Below are 16,810 nucleotides of genomic sequence, written 5' to 3' on the forward strand. Positions count from 1 at the left end.
ATATTATAAATATTATATATATATATATATATATATATATATATATATATATATATAATATTATATTATATATTATAAATATATTATTATTATTATTATTATTAATATTATTATTATTATTATTATATTGCTTTTAAATGAAGTAGATTTTAGCATGTGAGCATCAATACACTGCTGTTTGTGAGAACTAGGCTTTATGTATATTGAGAGAGAATCTACCAGGACATGAATTTAATAAAAACAAATAGGAAACAGAATTACTGTGAAATAGCTTCATTCAAGATGCTCAGTACTGGATTATTTAGCCAAAAATATGAGACAGATATAATTGTGTGCTTCCCATTCCCCAGGGACCATTCCTGAGAAAGCTTAATACTGAAAATAAAAGCTTGTTCTTGGTTGTATCTTTCCTGGGATGATTTCACATAAATCCCATTAGATCTAGATTGAATTTGTCTCCAGATTCTTCCTGGCTGTTTTTGGCTTGACATACTTGTTAGACATGACAGGTCTCAGTAGATGAGAATTTAAGGCCTAATTATTTACCACAAGTCATTAGTACTGAACAGTGTCAGACACATAATTGTGAATGATTTAGGACAGCATGTTTTAAGTGTTGTTCTAATTACATTCAGGCATTTAGCCAAACATTGCCTTGACTGGATGATGGAAATGAGATGGGCAAAGTTTAATTTGGAATCAGAATGCCAGATTGAGAGAAGGAGGCAGATGTCTAAAGCTGCTAGATTACAAGTCCCATCACCCTTGCATACTGATTGGGGATAATGAGAATTGAAGTCCAGCAACATATGGTGGAGTACAGATTTTCTACCTCTGATGCAGAACAACTTTTTATGGAGTCTCAAGCAGCTGTTTTGTGTTTATATGGAGACTGCCCAGTCATCACATTAGCTAATTAGCTGCAATATGTTTGGACACCAGTTTATTAACTTTGTGCTTCTGATGGGTTGAACGTCATGGGATGAATTTAAATGGATATTGGCATGAAGGGTCATTGCATTAATTCATTGCCAATTAAAAATGGCTTTTTTTGTTTTATTATTATTATTATTAACTTTTATTTATAAAGCGCTGTAAATTTCAGTATGTGAGATTGCACTATTTTGTTGTTGTTAACTGCCTTCAAGTCGATTACGACACATGACGACCCTATGGATGAGACATCTCTGAGCCCCCCTGCCCTCTGTGCTCTGCTTAATTCCTGCAACTCCATACCCGTGACCTCCTTAATAGAGTCCATCCATCTGGCATGTGGCCTTCCTCTCTTCCTACTTCCCACCACCTTTCCCAGCATCATTGTCTTTTCCAATGACTCTTTCTTTTTTTCATGATGTGTCTGCACTATGCTTGGATTCAATACAGTGATATAACAGTGGACATAGAATACATTTTAAAATATTGGGCAAAATGTATGCCCAGGATCTCTAAGAGCAGTCATCATCACTTTCATAATCAAAAATGGTTATTTCAGAAATTATTAGATCTGGTTTAGGATCTTATCACACTGCTTAAATAACGTGGTTTACCTCTTCCTAACTGCAGTCTAATTCAGGAGGCAGCCGGGTCCTAACGCAAGGATTTTGCCACCAAAGCTGCTGGCCGAGTCCAGCCCGCCTGCAGCCTGGGTCCCAGGCATGTTTGGGCAACCATATTTCAAAACTGGGAGCCTTCCGACTGCAAAAAGTAGCTGCCGAAGTGCCCTGCGGACCCAGGCTGCAGCGATAGGACCCAGCTGCCTCCCCAATTAGACTTCAGTTTGGAAGAGGTAAGCTAAGTTATTTAAGCAGTGTGATAAGATTCCTTAATCATCTCTCTAACAACATAGTACAGTTTGTGAACAAAAAGATACTTAAATCAATAGGATGACAGAAAGGTCATGATGAATATAGAGGCTGGTAGAATATAACAACACTTATACCATCTATTTATTTAATTGGTGTACCATGCATTCTTTGAGCGAAAGCATATGCTTGACTCCCACTCCAGTAGAGCAATTACTTTTACAGAATCCCAAGTTTTACTCTGATTTGTTGCCAAGGTTTTAATCCTCTTCTCAGTTTCACCAGTTGTAAACTCAAGAAAGTGAAGTAAAGGAAATAATAATTCAAATGTATGTGAACTTGTTTCGAAATAGTAAACCCTATTAAAGGATGTTCAGCCAACTCTGAAGGGAGTACTAATGTTGGGCCAAATGGAAAGAGAAATTGCTTTGAGGTCTTTCTCTTCATGCTTTTCAGGATGAACAATAACATATAGCATGTCCTTGATTTACCTTTTAGCCCTGTTTCCCCATGAATAAGTTTTCCCCCTTACAGCATTCAATATATCTGCCTTCACCATAGGATATCATGGTGAAAATATGGAGATGGATCCAAGTTCAGTTATGGCACTACACAGTTGGAGCAGATTGACGCAATTTTAATTATCGTGACTCCATCCTATGGAATTCTATGGCGGGTTACAGACGGGCAGGGGAGGACGTCTTGGAGGTGTATTCAGCTGAATACGGAGCCTCCAGACGGCCCGCCCCGGGGGCGGGCTTCTGGTGTTGGGGCTTCCACACGGGGGGCAATGAAGACGCCTCACCTGGGTCCGTTTCGGACCCATAGCTTCCATACCACTGCCTCGGAGGACGCCGCAAAAAAAGAGGCAGCTTCCGCACGGGCGGCCCAAACCGCGGCTTTTTTTTTCTTTTGCCGGCTGGTGGATGCGCAGCTGCGCAGCTGCAGCGCTAAGCAGCGGCGGCAGAAAGCCTATGGGCACATTTAAAGCGCCCAAGCCCCTTTAAACTTTTTCCCCAGCCCTGGCCAAGAACAAAGGTGGTCTCCTGCCAGCTGGTGATCAGCTGGTGTTGGCATCCTTGTCCGCTTGCACAGTTGCCAATGTCACCAGCATCATGGATGCCTCCTTTCCTTTGTTCCCTGTGGTTTTCCTGAAGCTGCAATCCACAGCCACGGCTGTCGCCGCTGCCACCGCCGTCTTCCCCGCCTCCTCTGCCCCCTCCGCCCCCTCCGCCTCCATTGCCGCTGCAATGGAGGTCCCATCATCCACCACCATGACAGCTGTAGACTTGGATGACAGCAGCAGTGATGATGATGATGGCACAGAACAGCGAACGGCAGTGGCTGCCATAGCGCTTGATCAGGCTACTGTTGGCGGTGCTGTGGCCCTGGCCAGAGTGGCACGTCTCCGCCGATGCTGGAAGGTCCCTGCATCTCAAGACTTGTGGTGGCTAGTCTGTTGGGTCTGATGCTTCCATCACTTTTAATGAAAGCATGCAGCTCCTTGTAAAAGGGTGGGGGGGGCGCCCTTCGTAGTACCTCTGGCCAGGGCATCTCTGTATTGTTTGTATTGAGATTTCAGCGACTTGCATTTTCGGCGACACTCCTCCAAAGTTCTGTTGTGGCCCTTGGCTCTCATGGCTTCTTCCACTTCTCGATATGTGTCAGCATTCAGGTAGGACTGCTCCAGTTTCTGCAGAATGTTTGGCTGGGACCATATAGCTATCAGGTCAGCCGTCTCAGTATGAGACCAAGACGTCCCCCTGCCTTTTTTTCGGGGTGCTGGTGGATGGCTGTGCCATCCTGCCTGGTGGCAAAGGGGAGCCGCCACACAGCTGTGCCAGGAGCAGCCGAACTGTGCCCGTTCCCAGGTGAAAATGGTGCAGGAATGTGTGTAGGGGGTCACTTTAAATTCCAAACTTTCCCTTATCACTTTCTACAACCAAAACATCCGCCGGCAAAACTTACAACTTCCCACGATTCTAGCAACGCATGCGCACAAGTGGCTCTAGGGTTAGGGTTACGAGACTTAAAATGCGCCGCAGCTGTGCCGCAGCTTCCACAGCTGCATGGCAGCGGACGCTGCAATTAAAGCCTGACTGCAAACCGCGCATGCCCTGGACCCCGACCCATTATGCGACGCAGCTGACACGGAGCTTTTAAACCGGCAACTTATATTTGCGGTGTAGCAATTCTGACATATCGGTGCAGCAGCTTACATACGGAGATGCGCAGGTACGCTGCAAATCAAAAAGAAGCGGAAAAAAGCAGCACCTTTTTAATGCCGCTTCTTCCCGCTTGGGGCGTGTTCAAGACGGCATTCAGGTAAGGCCCGTCTGAAGGCTCTACCTTCATGACGTCATGAATACACCCCTTTTTGCCCGTCTGTAACCCGCCTATGATTTGTAATTTGCTCTAGAGTTTTGCTAGATGGCTCTAACAGGAAATTCTAAGAATTGTACTAAGCTAAAAATCTTAGGAGTCTATGGGATGGAGCCAGTCCAGTTATAGTAGTAGGAGATTAACATAATTTGTTGTGCTGGTACACTTTCAGTCATACCTTCATGGAGATGGGACACATTGGATGTCCTTTCTCATCACTACTTGTGGGGAAAGTGTTCTGCTGCTGTGGAGGTCCTGTTCCACACCTTAGTGGACACAGTACTACCAGTAGTTGTATTCTGGGGGAGAGTAGTTCATGAAAGAGCCCCAAATGAGGCATTCATAGTTTAGAATGAGGACAGATATGAGTTTGTATATATATATGTATGTATATTTGTTACTGTATGACACCCAGTCATTTATGACTTACAGCGACCCTAAGGGAACCCTATCATGGGGTTTTCTTTGCAAGATTTGTTCATATGGAGGTTGCCTTTATGAACTGCCTCTGAGACAGTGATTTGTCTATGGTCACCCAGTGGGTTTTTAATGGCTCAGTGATAATTTGAACCCTGTCTCCAGAGTTGCAGTCGAATGCTACACTATGGCTTTCCTGTGTCTCTGTGTAAAAACATTTGTTTTCAGAAAGTATATTTATAACAAATGTTCTCTTTAGCTTAAATTTGCCTTTTGCATTTGATTAGGTGGATGATACTCATCAGTTCCAGTTGTTTGTCTGGGAATCCAAGGAAGATGAGAACCTGAATAGAGTTTCACATTGCACACTGTGTTATGGTAAGCCTATTTATCTTACTAGTTCTTAAATCAGTTTTATAGTTAATGAACCCCCCCCCCCCCACACACACACATTAGTACCTATACATTTTACAACTGCATCAGATATTCTCAGTAGTGCTTTATTTACACTTACTTGAAAAGATACTAAGGTTTGTTCTGTAAAGTCAAGATGGCAGCTAAGATCTGTAAAACAGGTGAGAAATGTCAGGGACGGAGCCTTCTTGTTCTCAGTTCTGCCCTCTGGATTTCCCCATATGGTCAACCCCTTTCTCCATAACAACATCACTGGGATTGATTTTCCCCTTTTGTATATCCTCCTTCCTCCATTCTAAAAGACTGAAATACTAATGCTCTGACTGCCAAAGTTGTTACCAAACCTTTAAGCTATTATAATACCACTCTTTTGGGCAGCATTCTTTTGCTTTTGGCCTCACTCATCACTGGTATGTGACCCTAAGTTGTTCAGAAATTTAATTTGGTTCTTGGGCTGATTACCCAACCTTGAACAATATGCATTTGATCATTGTAGAATCCAGCTCTGAGACAGAGCATGGAGTTAATGCACCTTGAATAAATTATAACTAGTTACAAGCAGAGATGTAGCAATTGGGAAGCGGGAGACAAAATGAAGGCATTGCACTCCGAATAAGAATTCTATTCCAAATGAAGTTTTCCTTTGGTCTTCAAATTCCTAGCATTACAGAAAATGAGACACTGAAAATCATTCACATACCTAGGAGTCTTCTATTTGCTGTGTTCATATTCCCTTGGTAACTGTGCCTGCCCCTTTCCTTTGGATGTCTAAACTGTATTTCTAAATGCTCAACAGAGGTTTTAAGTTACTGCAGTACTAGAAATTTGAAGACTGAAGGGAAATTTCATTGAGGGGGTTAGAATTTTTATTTGATGGGGCCATTCTCTTGTTTTGTGCCCTTGTATTATACAGTCCTGCCCATTTTGAACGAAGAGAGTATAATGAACTTACCTTTAATGTACGAAGACTGCATTTGCACTGTATAGAAATAATGCAGTTAGGTACCATTTTAACTGGCATTCTAAATGGAATTCTGGAATTTGTAGTTTTGTGAGCTATTTACTCTTTTCTGTAAGAGAACTCTGGTGCCACAACAAACTACAAATCCCAAGATGAGTCATGACAGTTAAAGCCATGTCAAACCGTATTATTTCTGTAGTGCATATGCAGCCAATGGGCAAATTATTGGCTGGAATCCTGTATCAGCTTATATTTAACTAAGTACTTAACTAAGCATCCACTAAAAGGTGATGGAAACATGATTCAATTATGATCTTGGGTAGAATTGCCCTCCCTTTTCTAAAGCAGCTGATGCCCAATAAAGCAGCTTGGGAGCAAATTTCAGTCATGGTAGTCGTATCAAAATTGTGAACTTGAATACAAAACATTTATAAATTCAATTGATTCTGTTACTGAGCAAAATACAAAGGATTGCTCTATAACTGACTAAACAGTATGGCTTTTGTTTTTAAATATTTAAAATAAAAATAAAAATGGAGACACCACAAGTGGTGCATTTGGGGGGGGGGAAGCATGTAATTTGTTAGTTTTTTTTTCTATTTTTCTATTTTTCAATGTTTTTAAAAATTGTTTAAATATGACATAACAACAAAAACAACAACTTTTATTTCTTTCCCACCTGTCCTCAGCTTGATGCGAGGTACCGCATGATAAAATACAAAACACTATTCAAAACACATAAACCCACAATTAAAACAAAATACAATAAAAGCATTACTATACTCTCATGACATATAGCTGTATAATTTTGCCATCAGGGCCCTACTCAGAGTGAAGCACAAGGATTATTGATTAAAACATAATTAATTTATTCATTTCCTTAAATTGTTAATATAAAAAGAAACACTTTAGGAATCTGTGAATTAAATAAAATATCTCTATTCATCTAACAAATTATTATTGCACTAGCCTGGACATAGTTTGAGAGTAAGCTATTTAGAAGAAAACTTACGGTTGTGTAAAATATATGCTATTGGTATGGTTGGGTTTGTTTCTTTTTATGTCAGAGAACATTTCCAAGTCATTTCTTTGAAATATTTTGAAAAGAGAAGCAAAGCAAAATATAAATAGTGAATAAATTCATCCTTTAGTTACTCTGTAAAGTTAATGAGTACTTAATGTTTCTTCCATAGATAAGTGTAATCCAGCTCCAGAGTGTGAGGTGGCTACACCTTTCCCTGTTTTAATAGACATGGACATAACTTACATCATGGACAGCTCTTGGGATGTCGGAAGTGAGGAGTTTGAGACCATGAAGGAGTTCGTGAGCAACATGGTTGATGATTTTGTTATTACTTCCCTCCCCATAGAGTCAGATGGAGGGGCAAGGGTGGCTTTGGTGCAGCAAGCTCCACAAAATTTCACAGTTGACAGACTCTCAAGCCCAGTGCATGAGGAGTTTGACTTGGTTACATACAGCAATAAAGACTTGATGAAAATGCACATCCAGGAATCAACAAGCCAGCTAAAAGGTCCATCGGCTGTTGGCCATGCACTACAGTGGACAGTTAATAATGTGTTTCTGGAAGCCCCCAGGCCAAGAAAACACAGGGTCATAGTTACACTACTTGGGAGTAAGACAAGTTCCTGGGACAGAGAGAAGCTGAGAGAAATGTCACTAGAAGCCAAATGCCAAGGATTCACCATGTTCACCTTAGCGCTTGGAAGTGGAGCGGATGATACTGAAATGACAGAACTGTCTAGTGTTCCAGTGGAACAACATCTATTGCAGCTTGGCAGGGTGGATAAACCTGAGTTGCCATATGCTCTGAAATTTAGCCGAGCTTTCTTGAATCTTTTAAAACGTAAGAGATGTGCAACTTGATTTGCTTCCTTCTATGTCATAAAATGTATGGAAATGTTGAATGAATGCAAGTGGTTATTTGCCTCCCATTCCACGTGGCCACTTGTACCTTACATGAACCTGCCTGAACAAGTTTATGTAATAGAAGAACATTTACAGTGCAATTCAACTCATACATTAGAAATAAGTCCCATTTAGGTCAATGGTGTGTATTCTCAGGTCCGTGGGAATTACTTCAAGACAAGCCGTAGCTTGCAACTGTATACTTAACAAGAGTTATATCCCACTGAATTCAAAGGGACATACCTCTAAACATGACTCTATAGCACTGGTCCCCAAATATTTTTGGGTAACTGCCCCCCTTTCTCTTGGGTGACAACCCTAGTCTGTTCCAATGCCTATTTCTTAATATTAGGTCCACTGTTCTAGTTTCAAAACATTTGATTTCAGCTGCTGCTCCCTTTGCACCTGGTCACCCTGGAAGCAGCAACTAAGCAGCCAGTTGAGCAGCGACCAAGAAGTCTCTCACCCACGCCAGTTTTTGATGCAAGTCCAACTCTGGCAAGAGGCTATTTGGCTACTGCTCAGCCAGCTATTCAGTTGCTGCTTCCAAGGTGACTGGGTGCAAAGGGAAAAGCTTCATCCCATTCAGGAAGGACTCTCAGTCCTTCTTCACTGGGACAGAGAAGGGGCACAGCTGGCTTTCTACCCTTCTCTCCAGCAATTAAGGACTCGCAGTCCTTCACTGGGGTGGAGAAGGGTGCAGTGGGTTTGTGTGTTGGGGGTTTGCAGAAGCCACATGCTCTGAACTGGAGATTGTTATGGATGAAAGGAAAGGGAGAGCTTTTAACTACAGGAGCCACTCCAAGGTGAAGATCTCTTTCCAAGAATTAACCCTAGATACTTATCCCCTCCTTCCAAAGAGACACGCCTTCCCCACACAGTTTGATATGCTCAAGAGTTTTTGAACCACTGCCGCCACTAATAGTGAAAGATGCTACTTAGGGAGTGATGTTTGATGGCCATTTTCCATAGGAGAGTACTGGATTTAAGAATTCTGTGGATTATGTGAAGGGAGAACTTGGATTGCTCTATCAGCTGTAAGGAGTAGAAATTGCTGCTTGCTCTTATCTGATGGTACAGGAGATTTTTGACATTTAGGACATCATGTGCTCAACACAGCCATAGGAGAGAATCTGTGGACTAGATAGTTATCCCTTTCTAAGTAATAAAGGAGATTGGGGTGCAGGAGAAGAGGTGCTGAGAAATGGACGGATGCTTCTTGAATGACATTGACATTATGTTACATCACTGGGATGTAAGGGGGAGTCAGATGTGGAAAAGATGAGGAGCTATTTTGACAAGTACAATGGATTTTTAGGGATTTCATTAGAGTGGGTCTATCTATCTATCTATCTATCATCATCATCATCTATCTACAATAGGCATTCCACATTCACTGGGTTTAGGGGCACAGGACCCCCCATGAAAGTGGAAAAAACAAATTAAAAAGCACTACTTTTTTACTTGAGAGACCACTGCTCTAGGAATTGCTATGTCCTCCAGTGCAACTCTATGGTCAGCATCTGCCAAAAGTAAAATGTAGAATCATGCTGGAAATGCCCAGAGAAGTGTTTTCTCTAGTAATCTATAGGTCCTCCAGCACAACTCTATAATTTAAACATATTTAGCAGGAACTAAATTGTGCCAGTTTTAGCAACAGTACTCTGTAAATATGTTCATCACTGAATTTTTCTCTGTTTTTGTGTATGAAATTGGTTTATTTGCAATAAGCTACTAACATTTCACCCCAGTATTTTTCAGGCTTCTCCAGTATATCAAAACAAAACACCACCTGGATAACATTCACAGAAGCTAACTAGGTTTCAGTTTCTGCTTTCTCGATATATTATTGCTAAATCTTTATTCTCCTTGCTTTACAGAAAAAAATGTAGCCATTGATCATATGTTTAATTAAGCAACATTATCTAGATTTAACACTGAACAGATTTATGAGTGGTTTTGTATGTCCAAAGATTATAAATCTAAAGATTTCTAATGCCAATTGGTGTGACAGGGATAGGGAATGTGTGATCTTGTTGACTTGTAACTCCTATAATTTGTCCCTGTTGGCTATTCTGGCTAGTGCTAATGGGAGTTGCAGAGGTACATGTTCTCTACTCCTGTTCTTTGAGCATCCAAATAATAATAATAATAATAATAATAATAATAATAATAATAATAATTTATTTATTTATATCCCGCTTCTCTACAAAATGCAATCGAAGCGGCTTACAAGATTAAAAATATACAGTCCGAACCCTCAATCAGTTTGAACTCTGTGAACCTCTCAGTTTGAAGTCTTGAGCTGAAGAACACTATGAGTGCTGGTTTTCAGACAATCATCACAGATCAGAAATCATTCGGTGGATTTTCACTCCCCTCACTTCTATTCTTTTCTACAATCTTCAGTGCAGAGATACTGGTTTGCTTTAACCAGAGTTCTCTGTTATACTAAAATTGTAGAACTCTAGCATAATGTGACTAAACACACCAGGAAAATAAGGCAGGATCACACCACATCTAAAATAATGTGTTGTAAAGCCAGAGAACCCCAGTTTACACAGCCTAGTTATTTAATGCCAAATCTAACATGTGAAAGCAGGGGAGAGGGCAAAGGAGGAGTAGGAAATTGTGTTACTTATCTATAGTTTTATAAATTTCAGTGTGTGTGTGTGTGTGCGTGTGTGTGTGTGTGGACAGATCATCTGAATGTTGCCAGTGCCTTCACTTAAATGCACTGTATGTTCGATAATTGGAACGAGAGAGGTAGATACATACTAATTATTCAATGTTTCAAAAAAAAATATTTTGACATCCCAATTTCAGTTCCTTTTGCCTTCTTTTTTTTCACAGGTGGAATAAACCCTTATCCTCCTCCAGGACTACAGGAAGAATGTGAGAGCCTGGATCGAGGAGACACTCATCATCAGCTGTCAGGGACGACTGACAGGTATAAACTTTCTGTTCTTCCTTTTCTCTGGAAATAAAAGGCAAATAATTACATTAGATGGGTTGTTATTTGGGTCAATGAATTCAGGACATATGATAGTTTTCTATATATCTTGTAACCCGGAGGCATCATCTCCATCCCACTTCCCCTTTTCTAGGATTCTGTTCCCTGGATCAGATTACAGAGATACTTTCCAACCATCAGAATTACCCAGAAGAAATATGCGAGACAAAATTATGGAGGCTAACAAACATCTCGTAGAACGTAAAGAAGAAGAGTATGATCATGACAAGAATAACTATTTCACAAATATTAGTGTCCAGGGAGGGAGGAGAAAACAGAATCGAGCATTTTTAGAGAAAGTACAAAAAATTGCAGGTGTGTATGTGTGCATGCTTTATTTGTCTATCAATCAAATACAGTGGTGGGAATAAAGTAATGTTCAAGATGATGTTGGACTGTCAGTCCCAGCAGTCCTAGCCAGCATAGCCAGTGATGAAGAATGCTGAGAGGTGTAATCCAGCAACTTGGGGGATGCCATACGATTCCCAATCTAGATCTCTTTACTCCTTTATTAGTTTATTATCACCCATTTCCTCTGCCAAAACTCTGGGGTTAATTGCAGCATCTGGAATAGCTATCTTTTATACACCTTACATAGTAGTGGAACAGACATATTTGTAGCTTTTGTATCTTATCATATAGTGACTGATAGCTTGTGACTCTGAACTGACTCCTGAAATGTCTGAACTGACTCTCAATGTGGAAATACTGTTGTTTGATCATGAGTAGGGCAGATCAATGGGAGATCATGGATTGCATCCAAAAATTACTTACCTTTGAAAGGAACAAACCTTTGGAGGCAGCTCCTCATACTGTATTTAATTAAATATGATAAGTGCTGTTTCTGTGACAACAGCCTACAAGGTAAAGATAAACAAATCTCTGTCAGAACTTTTATAGTTAAGAATTTGTAGATCTTATTTCACCTAGTGGGTTTCCATGGCTAAGTAGGGATTTGAACCCTGATCTCAAGAATCGTAGTCCAAGGGCCAAACCACTACCACATGCTGACATAGCTAAACCTTATTTGCAGGTTTCATACTCCTTTTGGGAGAGTATATGATTCCTTGACAGAAATAAAACATGCAGCTGACCACAAATCCCCTTCCTCTTTAAGGTCCAGTAAATATATAAAAATTGGAAATAAGTCTTGAGGGTTGTTGCCAGCTTCAAAGACAATGTGAACTCCCTCTTTGAACATTAAGCAAAACTATGGCAAGAAGTCTGCGTTGTTGTACTGATTCTTATCTGATAACTTTTTGGAACCTGCAAAATTTAAGATTATATCACTCATTGTTCAAAGCCTTGTGTTGCAACAATTTTTTTAAAAAAAATAACCTTGAACCTGATGGATTCCAGATGTGTTGGACTACAACTGCTATCATTCCCAGCCAGTATGGCCAGTGGGGATAACAGTTGTGTTATTCTATCTTGCAGGGTTCTATTCCATTCTCCAAGGTCTTTAGCGTCTATATGAAATGTATGGGAAGGGTCCTCAGAGAAAGTGGGATGAAATATCAGCTGTATGCTGCTGACACAACACAATATTTTCATTGCCACCTGGAGGGATCAAGTACCTAGAGGCAGTTATGGGTGGAATGAAGACAAATATATGTAGATTCTCAAGAAGATGGAGATATTATTGAAGGGTAGTTCTCAGATCTGAGAATTGGGCAGATAGCCTATTCTGAATAAAGTTGCACGTTCCATAGAACAAGAGGTGCATAACCTGGAGATATCTCTTGATCCAGCTTTGTTGTTTAAGGCCCAAAACACATGGCAGAAATAATCCAGTTTGAGACTGCTTTAACTGCTCAAGGCTAGGGAATTGTGGGAACTGTAGTTTTGTGAGACATTTAGCCTTTGTCAGAGAGCTCTGGTGCCATAATAAACTACAGTTCCCAATAAACTAAAATTTCCTAGCTTCAGCAGATGCACCTGTTGTTGCCATTAATTGATAGGGACAATTTAGAAACAGTGCCTCTTGTCTGGATTATTGTAATGTGATGCACTTGATATTAGACTGCTTATGAAAGTAATCCAGAATTTTCAATTGGTGCAAAACCTATCTGCCAGGATACTAATAAGGGCTGCCTATATGTTCCCTAGTGCCTGTGAAGGTCTAGGTGCTTTTGGAACCAGGTATGTGTCTGTATGGGCTCTTAGATGAGGCTGGAGGGAAAGGAAGGCCCATCTCCCTGTCCCACCAATAGAAGAAGCACATCCAGTAGAGAATTACATGAGACAGACCCACCTTCTTGGTAGCTCACTAATTTTTGAATGTGCTTCTCCAAGAAGTGCCATCTTTATTGACCTTTGGTGTAAGGCTAAGGCCTATCAACTTACACAGACATTTGTAAATCATTTGTTGTTACTGTGATCAAGTAATGAGACTTGCATAGCGCTCCAGATGTTGTTGAATTACAATTCTCAGCAGGCTTAGCCAATATCAATAGTTAGGCATGCTGGGACTTACATTCAACAACATCTAGAGGACTGTGCAATTCCTACTCTTTCTGTAATTAATATTATGGGATCTCCTGCAGATTTTTAAATTCTTTTAAATTCTTTCAGCTGGTTATTACTGATTTTATTAGATGTTTCTTTATTGTACTTTATTGATGGTTGTTTTACTTTATTGTTACCTCTCTCTACAAAAGTAGGCCTAATTAATTAATTACCTAGCTAGCTAACAATTAACTAATTAAAGTAGATGGAACCCCCTGAGAAAATGGATGAATGAGTGGAAGACAGTCTAGCTGTAGTTATCCATGCTCTGATAGCAGCTTGTTTAGACTACTGTACTTTAACCTTTAAAGACTACAGTACTTAGAAAATTCAGTTCGGGCTTATTTCGAAAGGAAAAAAAAATCTGGAAATACTGAAAGTTTCCAGTTCTTGTTTTGTTTTTATCTACATATTCCCAGGAAGGTTTCTCTAATATAAAGTAAGTGCCAGGTAATCTTTTGTGTGTGTGTGTGTGGCGGGGGGGGATGTGTGTTTGACCCCTTTAAAAACACTGGAGCTTATTCTTTTTAAATGTCTTTGTGCTGTTTCCTAATAATTCACATTGTTTGCATTTATTATTCTCACCTCTTGTAAGCATTTTTTTGAAGTCTCTGGCTTTGGAATAGAACATAACCTTAAGAAAACAAAGTAGAACTGAGGATTAGAATAAATTAGAACACAGCTTTATTGTAGAGAAGACCTCATTAATGTGTGACTTGGCAAGTCAAAGGTAAAACACCAGCTACCATATGTATTTTGGCCTTTCATGTAATAGTTCTTGTCTGGGTGCTTGTTTTTGCAGTTCCAAGTAAAGAGCATGGAGAGGCTGTTTGTTGAACCACGGGTGAGCTTGTCAACCATAGCTGGTTGGCTGCTTTTGCCTCCCTTGAGCCATGAGTTGTACCAAAACCATCTAGAGCAGGAGTTCCCAACCTTTTTGACACACGGAGCCCTTTTTAGAATCAATTTCTATGGTGGATCCTTAAGAGGCCTACCCTATGTCTTACAAGTTAATAGTGTTTAGGAGTAGTGTTACTTTTTGTTTCTTATTCTTTAATTTCATTCAATTTTAATTTCTTTCATTTTCCTGGAGCAGCCACAGAGCACTTAGGAAGTGCATGCAGAGTTCTAAGGGCTCTTTGGAGCACAGGTTGGGAACTGCTGTTCTAGAGAATCACTGACCAAGTGTGACAACAATGCCACATTTCTTATCTTAATGCTGGATTCCTTTAACCAAGTGGTTCTCAACTAAGTTCCTCATATTGTGGTGGCCCCCAACCATAAAATTATTTTCATCTTGGTTCCTAAGACCTTCAGAAATATGTGTTTTCCAATGGTCTTAGGTGACCCCTGTGAAAGGGTTGTTCAACCCCCAAAGGGATCGCAACCCACAGGTTGAGAATCATTGCTTTAGCCATTATGTCTTACTGTGAAATTTCCTTGATACTTTTAACAACTGAATAACAACAGCAGCATTTAGCAACAACACAACAACAACAACTATAGTCTTTGTTTATACTCCACCTCTTCCCCAAGACTGGGACTCAAGGCAACTTATGAATTAATACAAGTAAAATACAATTAAGACATACAAAATGGAATTAAGTATTAACAACAATAAAATCAGTTTAAAAATGCAATCAAACTGATAAAAATAGTTTTTAAAAATCAGTGTGATAAAACAGTACAGCATGCTTTAAAGAAAACTCCTTCTTTTAAAAATCTTCAGTTCTCTACAGCATGTTGGAATAATTTTTTTTTTCTCCTGATGGGAGGATAGCAAGGAAGAGAACATTGTAGCTTCCTTAGGGAGGATGTTTGAAAGCCAAGTGGCAGACACTGAGAATAACTAAGGGATTATCTTTAAAACATGAACTCTAGTACTATATTTGTATCTGCTTCTGCACTTTGATGGTACATGCACCCTTGATTTCATATTACTAACTGTAAATGTTTTTCCCACCTAGATGCATGCATTGGACAAATGGACAGTGGTGACTGTGAAGATTACACCCTGAAATGGTATTTTGACAAAGATCAGGACTTGTGTTCCCAGTTCTGGTATGGCGGCTGTGGAGGGAACAAAAATAGATTTGAATCGCGAGAAGAATGTGAAGCTTTATGCACAAAGTTGTCCTAGTATCCGCCATAAATTGTGTTCCTCATGATCTGTTAAAGCAGGAAGAGGTGATAGAAAGCAAAATATGAAATTTCAATTTAAAATAGAAGTTTTAAATTTTATGAACAAGAATGACATTTGTATTTACCTGTTTATGGTGGGGGTGGTTCTTCTTCTTTGGGGATTTTTAAACAGAGGCTGGCCGGCCATATCTTTTGGGGGTGCTTTGTGTATTCCTGCATGGCAGGGAGTAGGACTGGATGGTCCTTGAGGTCTCTTCCAACTCCGTGATTCTATGCTTCATCTTCTTCTTGTTCTTCTTCACTTGTAGCACTTTACGTCTAACACCTTTATTTTGAGACATTCAATAGGAAATTTTGCTCTCTTTAGATTGTGGGTTTGTTTCTTGTGATGGCAGAAATTATTGTTGACTTAGCAAGTTGCAACTGATTCAACGGGTCTTCACTAATGGGGACTAACAATTAGATTTAGGCCACGGGCTTCAATCCTCTATATAATTTCCAAGTAATAAGTCCTGCTGAAGTCAATGGAATTTACTTCAGAAGGCATGTAGACAGAATTGTATTGTGACACACTCACCCCTCTGTTTAATTTTTACTATCTGAAGAGCTATTAAGGGCTAATATTTATGTGGCATAATGCATATTATTTAATAGGAAGAACACAACAAATAAAACTTGATGGTGTTTCATGATAGCAGGAGAAAACAACCAAAAGAAAACACAATACCTCAGACGTTTGTTGTATTTTAGCTTTGGGTTGCCATTTACATAATGCTTTGACTAGTGGACTGCTTGACTTTTATAAGGTGTGGAATCACATGTTTTGATAATTACTTAAAGCAGCTGAACCTTCTTAGTTGTGCTTTTTGTCAGAAATAAATGAATAAAGTGAATTTTTCATGGAAACTGCATCATATCTATTTTTTTTTTTTAAAAAACCACTCAGTTTCTTGTAAGTTATAACACTTTTTGTCCAATCTTTTTTGTGTCTTCTCTGAACAAGATACAAAAGAAGAAAAACCCGTGGTAGACTTGCCTTAGGGCAATGATGGTGAACCTTTTAGAGACTGAGTGCCCAACCTTTGTTGGCGTTCCCACACCAAGTGTCACCTGGTGCAAGGGGAATGGGACTCCTGGGGGGGCAGCACTTCCAGGGAAAAATCCAAGGCACACTCTCTCAACCCCAGGCTAGTAATTGCAACTCCCCCCCCCAATGAAACTTGACAAGAAAACTCCATGATAGT

General features: G+C 39.9%; 1 protein-coding gene across 1 annotated transcript in view; it reads left to right on the forward strand.

The window, feature by feature from the left end:
• The window catches only part of LOC121933001 (collagen alpha-6(VI) chain-like), a 99,909-nt gene extending 83,437 nt beyond the window's left edge, over positions 1-16,472 (forward strand). The window contains exons 37-41 of the mRNA XM_042472177.1: positions 4,889-4,979; positions 7,170-7,841; positions 10,757-10,853; positions 11,011-11,231; positions 15,392-16,472. Of these exons, the coding sequence (XP_042328111.1) occupies positions 4,889-4,979; positions 7,170-7,841; positions 10,757-10,853; positions 11,011-11,231; positions 15,392-15,564 (1,254 nt within the window). The 3' untranslated portion in view covers positions 15,565-16,472. The remainder of the gene's footprint in view (positions 1-4,888; positions 4,980-7,169; positions 7,842-10,756; positions 10,854-11,010; positions 11,232-15,391) is intronic.
• Positions 16,473-16,810: the final 338 nt, after the last annotated feature.

Source organism: Sceloporus undulatus, chromosome 6, assembly GCF_019175285.1.
Source record: "Sceloporus undulatus isolate JIND9_A2432 ecotype Alabama chromosome 6, SceUnd_v1.1, whole genome shotgun sequence".
Taxonomy (NCBI): Eukaryota; Metazoa; Chordata; class Lepidosauria; order Squamata; family Phrynosomatidae; genus Sceloporus; species Sceloporus undulatus.